The sequence below is a fragment of the Pelophylax lessonae genome (genome assembly GCF_965119305.1).
Source record: "Pelophylax lessonae genome assembly, chromosome: 7".
NCBI classification, from domain to species: Eukaryota; Metazoa; Chordata; class Amphibia; order Anura; family Ranidae; genus Pelophylax; species Pelophylax lessonae.
The window spans coordinates 124,759,238-124,771,949 of NC_138774.1; the positions used below are offsets into that span (position 1 = coordinate 124,759,238).

A 12,712-nucleotide genomic window follows, 5' to 3' on the forward strand; every position below is an offset into this window, starting at 1 on the left:
GTGTTATCTGACCCCCCCCCCCTCACCTGGAGGACTGACATACATAGGAGTGTGTTATCTGACCCCCCCTCACCTGGAGGACTGATATACATAGGAGTGTGGGGAGTGTGTTATCTGACCCCCCCCTCACCTGGAGGACTGACATACATAGGAGTGTGGGGAGTGGGTTATCTGACCCCCCCCTCACCTGGAGGACTGATATACATAGGAGTGTGTTACCTGACCCCCCCCCCCTCACCTGGAGGACTGACATACATAGGAGTGTGTTATGTGAAGAATGATCAGGGCGTTTCCCTCGCAGACAAAGTATGGAGCGCTACTATGAGACATGTAAACACACATCTGATAAAGTAAAGCTGGCACCGATCTGTATACTGTAGTTTCTTACCTTCTCCACCGATCCCGGCAGCAATCGGTTCATCAGCTTGCACAGAACCACTCCGTCTTTTAGGGAGCATTTTAGAAAGTCTTCGGGGTCACAGATGTTCTTCTTGGGGGAGTTGAGGACCCCCAGAGAGATGAGCCAGGTGACAGTCTGCTCCTCCGGATTCATGGCTGTGCTGCCTGGGTTAGCACACAATCTGCTACAATAGCCACATCCGCGATGACATCTCCGCTCTCTTCCTATTTCTCTGCACCCAGCAGCTCACAGCTCACACTACACACAACAGGAAGCTGATCATTAGATCACACAGCCAACACACACACATGGCGAGTTCTCATTCATTGCTAGACCTTTTTATTTTACATTATGGATTAATAGTGAGGGATCTGCTCATTATCACATTGAGGATCAGGCTGGCATGACATAGTAACTATACACATGTATGTAAACTACAGCAGAAGAGGAAGTGGTGTTATAACATGCCATATACATTGTATTTAATGCTGCAGCTAAATAGAACTTTGCTCTGTGTGGAAGTTGCCTCATGCACACTGGAGGTTATCAAAGACTCACTAGAAAGCTGTAGAAGTTTTTCAGATTTTTTGCTATAGCGTTTTTTAGCTTTTTTCAGCTTTTTTTTTTTTTATTTTAGCAAAACTATACTCCCACAATACCTTTATGAATCAAACACATTTATAAATGCCCAATAGCCGTGTTTTTTTCTGCGTTTTTCAGCATTTTGAAGCTTTTATCAGTTAGTGCCGCTTCAACCTGGTGCGATGCGGGAAACCCTGCGAATCAGTGCCGGTTCCCGCATCACACAGAGGTTCGCACTGAGATCTGCGAATCGCTGGGGGTGTCAATGTAAAGTTAATGACACCCCCAGATTGGTTCGCAGTGCAAACTGTGAAATGGTGCAGGAATCGGAACACCCATGCAATCCAATTCCAGTGCGAACCAAAAAAAGGGTCCCGTAGCATTTTGGTGCAAATGCGATGCGATTTCAGGCATACATTTTGTATGGCTGAAATTGCATCACGCAGACATTGCATGCAGGGCAGCCATCTGGAATTTTGGGGCCCCTTACACAGCGTTAGGCCTGGGCCCCCCCTAGACCTGACCGTTCACATTCCCCAGAGCCCTCCACTGGCTGTCCCACCCGTACCTCTTCTGTCCTGCACTCACAGTGTGATGTTTTATACTTTGCCTATTGTTTGATGTGGAATAAAGACACTCCAATTTTGATCTACATCGGAGTGCGGTCATTTCTCTTTGTCTCATGTCCCACCAAGACCCATTCCATGTCCTCCTCCATCCCATGCCCTCCTCCTTCTCCATCCTATCCTTGTCCTACCTTTGGCATTAACAGGAAGCTAATACTATTAGCACTGAGACATGCAAGAGACATGCTAAAGGAGATGGTCAGAGACTGCGGACATAGTACAGGAGATGGTCAGAGACTGCAGACATAGTACAGGAGATGGTCAGAGACTGCAGACATAGTACAGGAGATGGTCAGAGACTGCAGACCTGATACAAGAAATGGTCAGAGACTGCAGTTGTGATCCAAGGGATGGTCAGAGACTGCAGACGTGATCCAAGAGATGGTCAGAGACTGCAGACGTGATCCAAGAGATGGTCAGAGACTGCAGACGTGATACAAGAGATGGTCAGAGACCGCAGACGTGATACAAGAGATGGTGGGAGACTGAAGAAATGATACAAGAGATGGTCAGAGACTGCAGACATGATACAGGAGGTGGTCAGAGACTGCAGACATGATACAGGAGATGGTCAGAGACTGCAGACATGATACAAGAGATGGTCAGAGACTGCAGACATGATACAGGAGATGGTCAGAGACTGCAGATATAGTACAGGAGATGGTCAGAGACTGCAGACATGATACAGGAGATGGTCAGAGACTGCAGACATGATACAAGAGATGGTCAGAGACTGCAGACATGATACAGGAGATGGTCAGAGACTGCAGACATGATACAGGAGATGGTCAGAGACTGCAGACATGATACAAGAAATGGTCAGAGACTGCAGACATAGTACAGGAGATGGTCAGAGACTGCAGACGTGATACAAGAGATGGTCAGAGACTGCAGACATGATACAAGAGATGGTCAGAGACTGCAGTCATGATACAAGAGATGGTCAGACACTGCAGTCATGATACAAGAGATGGTCAGAGACTGCAGTCATGATACAAGAGATGTATCCCATGTCCTCCTGCAGTCTTATCTCCTCCATCCTATGTCCTCCTCCAATCCTATCCCCTCCATCCCATCTCCCCAATCCCATGTCCTCCTGCAATCTCATCTCCTCCATCCGATTTCCTCCTCCTCCAATCCTATCCCCTCCATCCCATCTCCCCAATCCCATGTCCTCCTGCAGTCTCTTCTCCTCCATCCTACGTCCTCCTCCTCCAATCCTATCCCCTCCATCCCATCTCCCCAATCCCATGTCCTCCAGCAGTCTCATCTCCTCCATCCCATGTCCTCCTCCTCCAATCCTATCCCCTCCATCCCATCTCCCCAATCCCATGTCCTCCTGCAGTCTTATCTCCTCCATCCTATGTCCTCCTCCAATCCTATCCCCTCCATCCCATCTACCCAATCCCATGTCCTCCTTCAGTCTTATCTCCTCCATCCTATGTCCTCCTCCAATCCTATCCCCTCCATCCCATCTCCCCAATCCCATGTCCTCCTGCAATCTCATCTCCTCCATCCTATGTCCTCCTCCAATCCTATCCCCTCCATCCCATCTCCCCAATCCCATGTCCTCCTTCAGTCTTATCTCCTCCATCCTATGTCCTCCTCCAATCCTATCCCCTCCATCCCATCTCCCCAATCCCATGTCCTCCTGCAATCTCATCTCCTCCATCCTATGTCCTCCTCCAATCCTATCCCCTCCATCCCATCTCCCCAATCCCATGTCCTCCTTCAGTCTTATCTCCTCCATCCTATGTCCTCCTCCAATCCTATCCCCTCCATCCCATCTCCCCAATCCCATGTCCTCCTGCAATCTCATCTCCTCCATCCTATGTCCTCCTCCAATCCTATCCCCTCCATCCCATCTCCCCAATCCCATGTCCTCCTTCAGTCTTATCTCCTCCATCCTATGTCCTCCTCCAATCCTATCCCCTCCATCCCATCTCCCCAATCCCATGTCCTCCTGCAATCTCATCTCCTCCATCCTATGTCCTCCTCCAATCCTATCCCCTCCATCCCATCTCCCCAATCCCATGTCCTCCTGCAGTCTCTTCTCCTCCATCCTACGTCCTCCTCCTCCTCCAATCCTATCCCCCTCCATTCCCAACGGAATTTAGGGCATTTTTACAGCTGGAAAAACGCCTCTTAAAACCCCCTAGTGCTGGGGGTTTTTTTCCAGCCAGAAAACACCCCTGCTGAAAACTGCTAATAACAGCCTGTGTGTGCATGGACACATAGGATAACATGCTGGGGAGTTTACTGGCTGCAGAAAAAACAGCAGCTGTAAAAACTTCCAGTGTGCATGAGGCCTAAAGCTTCATGTACACAGGATGTTTAAAAACCTCTCCTGAATGCTGGAACTTGACAGCTAGTAACCAACGGGTAAAAACATCTGTTTTGCCGCGTTTACATGCTGTTACAAGCATTTGGCGTTTCAAATGCGTTTATGCTTTCAGAAAAATGCCACTAAACTCAACTGCCTCTAAATGACTATAAGGCCTCATGCACACTGGATGTTTTTTACAGCTGCTGTTGTTTTTAGGCGTCAGTCATTTTTTTCTGCAGCCAGTAAACTCCCCAGCATGTTATCCTATGCGTCCATGCACACACAGGCTGTTATCAGCAGTTTTTGGCAGGGGGGCGTTTTCTGGCTGCTAAAGCCCTTGAAAAGCACCTCAGTGTGAAAGGGCTCTAACATATACAGATAGAAGGTGTATGTACAAGGAAGCGTGCACAGGAGTATATATACATTTGTACAGGTTTTTTCACTACAGGGTAATTGGCATATTTGTTATCTTTTTGGCGTTTTGTATGTGGATGTCATCAAAATATTGCTGCATTGACTGGTTTGGCGCAAAAGGCTTTTACATCATCACAGTGGTAATAAACCCAAAAGTTAACATTATATTGCAACTTAAAGCGGTGTTTCAGCCTCCCCCTCCAAAAATGGAAAGTCAGCAGCTACACATACTGTACACATACTGTAGCTGCTGACTTTTAATATTAGGACACTTACCTGTCCTGGAGTCCAGTGATGTCGGCACTGCAGCCGATGTTTCCATCGGCTGTCGGGTGCTGCCGCGGCCATTGCTGGTGAGGGAACCCGGCAGTGAAGCCTTGCGGCTTCACAGGCGGGTCCCTAATGTGCATGCGCGCTGCGCATTCGGATTGGCTCAGCGGCGGGGGAAGGAGGAGGGGGCCAAACTTCCGAGGGACAGCGCTGCGGTGTCGTCTCCCGGAAGTGGGGAAGGGTACCTGTCAAAAACAGGTACCTGTTCCCCCCCCCCCGCCGAAAGGTGCCAAATGTGGCACCAGAGGGGGGGAGGAAGAAAATGAGCGGAAGTTCCACTTTTGGGTGGAACTCCGCTTTAAGTCTGTTGTTTTCAATAGAACAAGCTTTCCTGCAGATGTAGGCGTTAGAGTCTTGAGACAAACCATCTACTACTGACAAGGGTGCTTACCGTGGTCAGCTTTAATTTATAGAAAAAAAAAATTCCCAAAAGGAGCAAAAGTGTTTGCTCTAACTGCTTATAAAACATTAGCTGGCATTCAGCTTCAATTTGTCAGGGTATTTAAAGCCCTGAACACACTGGCCGAATATCGACAAAGATCAGTCGGTACAGTAGATATCAGCCAACAATCAGCCCCTGTGTACAGGTCCTTGTTTGACAGAAGCGGATCTCACTGACTGGCTTCTGTCCAACGAGCATGCTAGAAAACCAGCAGCCGATCGGCATCCAATCAGCGCTCTCAGCCAATGGCTGCAAGCACTAACTGGTGTGTTCTGGTGGGGTGGTGGTCCTCCTGTCAGAACAGAATAGCACAGTGGGGAGATTGCTGTACTAACATTAAAGAGTTAGTACAGAGACCTCCTCGGGAGCTGCTTAGTTTTTTTTAGCCCAAAACTTACCACGTGTACCAGGCTTTAATTTGCTAGTACATCCATCACCCCAGTGCTGTATTTTGGCCTAGGCCAACAAGGCCCAGGCCTAGGGCGGCACTTTGCAGGGGGCAGCAAAGAAGCCGCCCCCCCTCCACCTGAGACTCTATTGGCCACTGGTTGCTAGAGCCTCCTCTCTCATTCCCCCCTCTCTCTCACCCCCTCTCTCTCACTCTCATCCCCCCTCTCTCTCACCGCCCCTATCTCTCTCTCACCGCCCCTCTCTCTCTCTCTCAATCTCACCCCCCCCCTCTATCTCTCTCCATCCCCCTCTCTCTCACCGCCCCTCTCTCTCTCTCTCTCTCTCTCACCCCCCCTCTCTCTCTCACCCCTCCTCTCTCACCCCTCCTCTCTCTCTCACCCCTCCTCTCTCACCCCTCCTCTCTCTCTCACCCCTCTTCTCTCTCTCTCTCTCATCCCCCCTCTTGCTCTCTCTCATCCCCCCTCTCTCTGTCTCTCTCTCTCATCCCCCCTTTCTCACTCTCTCATCCCCCCTCACCCACCCCCTCTCTCTCTCCCTCACCCACCGCCTCTTTCGTGAGATCTCAGGGGTTCATGCTGGGACTTGTAGTCCTTCAATTTTGGAGGGAGCCCCATCCATTAAAAAAGGAGTGGGGCAAAGTTACATAGGTGGTGGAGGGGTGGGGTGCCCAATTTTAGTCTTGCCTAGGGCAGCACAAAACCAAAATACACCACTGCATCACCCCCCTCCCCCAAGACTGATAATGCTGCTTTCCAAAGGTGCCCCCTGTGCTCCTTTACCCAGAGTGTTGGCACTCAGGTGGTGTGTTAAGCCGGCTGTACATGGATCAAAATTCAGCCAGTTCAGAAGGGACAAGCCGAATTTCGATCCATGTAGCTGTACAGAAGTCAGCCATTGCAGAGTTGATCAGTATATTCTGATAGTGGGGAAATCTCCCTGCTGTCAGAATACAATAGCTCAGTGGGGAGACTGCCCCCTTCCACCTCAAATGCGTAGATTTGGGGATCGAGTCTTTTTTTTTTTGGTAAACCCGCTTGTTGAACAAAAAAGGTTACTCATCTATGGGCTACCTTACTGGCCAGATCACCAGGTGAAAACAGAAAGAAAAAAAGCCTTAAAAATAAAACTAATGCAGTCATAATATGAGGATTGGTAAGTTGCAATACATTACATTTTGGGTTTACTATCGGTTTAACCACTTCAGCTCCGGAAGATTTACCCCCCTTCATGACCAGGCCATTTTTTGTGATAGAGCACTGCATTACTTTACCTGACAATTGTGTGGTCATGCAACACGGTACCCATAAAAAATGAATGTCCTTTTTTCCTGCAAACAGAGCTTTCTTTTGGAGGTATTCAGTCAAAACAAAAAAGTTTTACTTTCTGTTTTAAAACACATCCAATAAAAAAATGTAAAAAGGCCAATATGTATACTGCTACATATTTTTGGTATACAAAATTCCCAATAAGCATATATTGATTAGTTTGTACAAATGTTATAGCGTCTACAACCTATAGGATATTTTTATTTTATTTTTTTACTAGTAATGACCATCAGCAACTTATAGCGGGACTGAGATATCGCTTGCCGACAATCAGACACTCCAGAGGCGTAACTAGAATCTTCAGGGCCCCGGTGCAAAAAACCATGAAGGGCCCCCGGACCCCTGGCCGGGGGCCCTTCCCTTCAAGCCTGGGGCTCTTCCCACTGATCCTGGGGCCCTTTACTCTCGTTGAGGGGCCCTTTTTCACGGTCTGCAGTGGGCCTCCTTCCTGCCATCTTGGGGCCTCCCCACGGTGGTGGAATGCCAGGGCCTGGTTGCAAGTGTGACCTTTGCGATCCTGGAAGTTCACCCACTGGTGTCAGTAGTTTTTATTTTTTGGTATTTTAATTTATTCATTTTATATTATTTTATTTTTTACATTGTCACTGACTATGACACATCCCCTGCAGCAGCCAACAGGAGAGGGGAGGGAGCACAGTGGGGGGAGCACACAGGGGCCCAGAGACATCTGAATACAAGTGAACTGGATAGGAGGACTGACGGGGGCAGCATACAGAGGAACCAATCTCTTCCATTTTCCTCCTGCAACTACAGGAGGAAAAAGGAGGACAGTGATTTCTCTACATGCTGGAGCATGGGGCCCGGTTGCAATCGCAACCCCTGCAACCCCTGTAGTTACGCCCCTGAGACACTCCCTGAAACTTTTTTGGGAACCAGTGATACTAATTTAGTGATAAGTGCTAAAAAAATGGGATTTTTGACTTACCGTAAAATACATTTCTCTGATGTTCATTGACAGACACAGCTCTTGATTTTTCTTAACCATTGGGGTATACTACCCCCTACAGGAGTAGGATATGAGGCAGGAAAAAGCTTGAGTACGCCTATGGGCAGTCCCAGGGCATATACACTCACTCTCAGCTATAGGCACTTACCGTAAAATCCATTCCTCTGATGTTCATTGACGGACACAGCTCCTGATTTTTCTTAACCATTGGGCTATACTACCCCCTACAGGAGTAGGATACGTGGCAGCAGTGCTGTAAGTGGGCCGGTATGCACTGGTACTCAGTACCGCCACTTCCAAATATGGCTCTTGAGCATACCGCCACCTCTCCATACGCCTTAGCGTACCAGTACGCTCATTTTGGACATCTGCGCCCTCAATTACCCCCCCCCCCAAGAATATTTCCCACTCCAGAGCCAGACCAGTCACCACCAGTGAGTCCCCCTGCTCCGGAGTCCCAGCCCAGGCCAGGGGGGTGCTCTGTGGGGACCCTGATGTGGGGTGGGGGGCGACAAAATTTATAGGCTATAATAGAGTACCGGCACCTCTTCTGGGCCACTTAAAGCACTGCGTTGCAGGAAAAAGCTTGAGTACGCCTTAGGGCAGTCCCAGGGGGTATACACTCACTCTCAGCTATAGCCACTTACCGTAAAATCCATTTCTCTGATGTTCATTGACGGACACAGCTCCTGATTTTTCTTAACCATTGGGTTATACTACCCCCCTACAGGAGTAGGATACAAGGCAGAAAAAAGCTTGAGTACGCCTATGGGAAGTCCCAGGGGGTATGCACTCACTCTCAGCTATAGGCACTCAGTTTTGTTAAAAGCAGTGTCAGAAGAAAGCCAACTCCACAGAGGGATGGGTGTTGTGTCCGTCAATGAACATCAGAGAAATCAATTTTATGGTAAGCCAAAAATCCCATTTTCTCTTTCGTTCTTCGACGGACACAGCTCCTGATTCTTCTTAACCATTGGGATGTCCCAAAGCAGTTTTAAACATTAAGGGTGGGAAAAAAGCAGAAAAAAATTTCCAAGGCTAACCATAGCCAACCAGGTAACATGGAGCTCAGCCATAATTAACTGGAGCTCACTTGAAAAAAACAAAACGCCCTGAAAAGAGAACCAGGTCCTCTAAACAACAGCCAGAAAAACCTTGTGGCCAAAAAAAGCATCCACAGATGCCAACAAATCTAGGAACCACTGCATTTTAGACAACCCCACTGTTTTGTGACAATGTTGTCAAAGTAAGCGGAAAAGGGAACACCCTTGCCGCTTTGGAGGGCCTGTGGGTGCCAACAGGAACCAGCACCTCCGACGCAGCATCAGCCGCAACCTTCATTTTTAAAGTGTCACGCACTGACACAAACAGTGCATCTACCAGAGCCTTTTCATGCATGGCTAAAGGAGCAGAGAAAACATCCTCACTATCTGAGCACTCAGGGTGCATGGACGCAGCCCCACTAGGGTTGCTATATACTAAGCTCACCCGGAAAACATAACAACCAGGGGAGGTCGCCAACTGTTGTTATCACGCAAAGGGGATGCTGACCAAGGGCCCATGAATGAACCACCTAATGGACCCCCCAACAAAAGGGGGTCGCCCTCCGAGCCCTCCATAGCGGGCATAATAAAAAATAGCCTCTTAAAAGGGGGCCACCCACCCTCATGCAGACGTGCAGGCAGGGTACCATGATGATCACGCAGCACTAAAAGGGGCAGGTGCCCCACACAATAATGGCAGCAAGGCTGTCATTAAAAAAATGAAGAGCCCCCACAGCACCACCCCTTCCAAGGGAGGCACCAAGCTGACCACATGGACTAGCAGGCCTCAAGCCACAGTCTAAATTTTTGTGGAGGCCCAGCCGCAACTGCACGGATCCGAGCCCGGCAGATGCCCAAAGGAAGATTGGGGACTTCAGCTAAACGCACTGGGGCCGCCCCCAACAGAGGCGCCCGACTCAGCTGCATGGCCTAGTAGGCCGCAGCCTAAAGTTTTTGTGGGCGCCCAGCCGCTTGGACGCAAGCCCCTGCGGAGCCGACCACCCAGGGGCAGTGGAGGGGAGGGCGGATGCCCAATTGGCAGGCAATGGCTTCAGCCGTCCTCACAGGGGCCGCCTCACGTAGTTTCTGACAAGTAGGCCGCAAAGCCCTGCCTGCGTGAGGCACTACCCGTGAATGCTAAACTATCTGCTTCCCCAGCCCAACAACCGCCACAGGGAGCCCAGAGGACATCCTTGCCCTAGTCACCAACCCCCAGGGTGGAAAGGAACCCTGCTCCACTCCTTGCGCACCAGGAAAAGCCGGTCAGCAGCCCGGTAAGCAGCGACTCCAAACAGCCGCCCTTAAGAGCATGTGGCAACAGCCAACTCATAACCCCACCCGGGGGGGGGCGAAAGACCCACAGTGACCACCAAAATTTTAGAAGGACTGGGGGGAAGGAGGGGAACCTCGGGTTCCACCGTCTCAGGGAGGGGCCCATGTCCACCCGAAAAACCCTTGAGGTGTAGAAGGGGGATGGCTACTTACCATACCAGGAACAGGGTGGGCACCGCTCCGGACAGACCACCACTCCATCGTAATGTGGGTGCTGTCAGCCAGGAGGAAATGCTGCGACTCAGGCCAAAGACAGTTCGTATGTGCCCTTGCAAGACGTTTCACTTGCTGATCAGCCCCTGTCTAGTGGGGCTATGTCACGGCCGACCTAGGGTGCAGCTGCAGTCTGCACACGCTCGCTGGTTGGACTGGGGGGACCCTAAGGATCTAGATTATCCAGTTTGTCACCCAGTTCGACACTTAATTGTAGACCACGCAGGAACAAAATAATAAAAAGAGGGAAAAAATTCCATTTAAAATTAAAAAATTGCCAGGACCAGAAATCACAGAAAGGAACTAGGTCCTTACTCCTGACTAGGCAGAAGAGAACTGAGTGCCTATAGCTGAGAGTGGGTGTATACCCCCTGGGACTGCCCATAGGCGTAGTCAAGCTTTTTCCTGCCTAGTTTCCTCCTCAGCAACTGTGTCCGTCAATGACAGAAAGTTAAGGACAGAAAGTGTTCCATTGACCCCGGCCTGAACAAGAGCATTTAATCGATTTACCTCTTTATTGTTCATTCTGCAACTGTCACTATCACTAAATATAATTTATTTCAAGTATTTATATAGCACCAACAGTTTACACAGCTTTATATATACTCAGTGTTCATAGAAGTCCTAAAGGAGCTTATAATCTAAGGTCCCTACCTCCTAAATATAAATTCACAAACTAGGGCCAATTGGACAGGAGACAAACTACCAGCATGTCTTTAGCTGGCCACCCGTCTGTTTTTTTTGATTAGCCAGTGGGAAAAAAAATGAACGGATTCCCCTATCCATACAAGTAAGGTGGCCAGAGGAATCCTGTCTGTGTTGTTTTATTCTGACAGCGGGGACTTGCTGATCCCTGTGGAACCAGCAAAATTGAAATCCATCTATGGCCAACTTTTGGAGTGTGGGAGGAAATTTGAGCTGTTAGCCAGGTATAACCCTTTCTGATCATGCTTCAGTTTCATGTAAAAACAGTAGTAGGTGTATTCATAAGGCAGAGGATTGGGACCTATGACCTTTAACTACTTCAAGACTGGACTGTTTCACCCACTTCCTGTTGACATTTTTTTCCAGTTTTCAGCGCTGAACACTTTGAATGACAATTACTGCAGTCATGTAAACACTGTACCCAAATTACTTCTATATAATTTTTTGAGACAGAGTTTTCTTTTGGTGGTATTTAATCACCAGTTATTTTTTGCTATATAAGAAAATAAAGACTGAAAAAAGTTTTCTAATTTTTTGTTTTACAATTTTGCAAATAAATAGTAAACACTCCTTTCTCATAAATTTAGTCCAAAATGTATTCTGCTACATTTCTATGATAAAAAATAACCCTAATCAGTGTATATTATTTAATTTGTGTGAAGTTTATAGCGTCTACAAACTGTGGTATATATATATATTTTAAAATTGATCAGTCCTGATGTAATGACTGCCTATCGAATTTCTTGAGGCCTTAAAATACCAGGACAGTACAAAAAAAACAAAACAAAATGACCCTGGAAAGCAGACAGTCCAAAGTATTTAGTAAGAGAGATGGTGAGTTGTTTGAAGTTGTCATTTCTTTGGCACAATTTTTTGGAAAAAATTAAAAAATTGAATAAAAAGTTTTTTTCATAAAAATGCCATTTTATCAAGTTTTTTTTTTTCCACACACAGCATAGGCATTTTTACATGTACACCCCAAAACAAATTCTGCTATGCTTCCTTCAGAGTATGGGGATACCACACATGTGGGACTTTTTCACTGCCTAAATGCATAGAGGGACCCAAAACCCAAGCAGCACCTTTGGGCTTTCATGGAGCATTAATTACACATCCTAATTCCTGATTACCTATCACATTTCTTGAGTCCCAAAAATTTAATTTTGTGCCACAAGTTTTTGGAAAATGCAGAATGAAAATGTATTTTTTCTTTTACACAAAGTTGTCAGTTAATCATTTCAGCTCCGGAGGGTTTTACCACCTAATAGTCTAAATATAAATTGGAGATAAAAAATCCACAATTCTAGCAGCGCAAAATTCCTACATATATATATATATATATATATATATATATATATATATATATATATATATATAAAGTGCATATGTAAAAAATATATATATAAATCTCCTGTGCATATAAAGTGCTTCAGTGAAAAGGGATCACCCTCATAGTGTATCCATATAATGCATACCAATACATATACATAAATATAATACTGTGCAACTTTCCAAAAAATCATGAGATCATAACAATAGTGCCAAAATAAATATATAAATGTGCAACAGATATTTAAATCAATAAGGTGCGGCTGT

General features: G+C 47.2%; 1 protein-coding gene across 1 annotated transcript in view; it reads right to left on the reverse strand.

The window, feature by feature from the left end:
* The window catches only part of ARHGEF6 (Rac/Cdc42 guanine nucleotide exchange factor 6), a 177,326-nt gene extending 176,693 nt beyond the window's left edge, over positions 1-633 (reverse strand). The window contains exon 1 of the mRNA XM_082263559.1: positions 389-633. Within this exon, the coding sequence (XP_082119685.1) occupies positions 389-553 (165 nt within the window). The 5' untranslated portion in view covers positions 554-633. The remainder of the gene's footprint in view (positions 1-388) is intronic.
* Between the last annotated feature and the right edge of the window lie 12,079 nt (positions 634-12,712).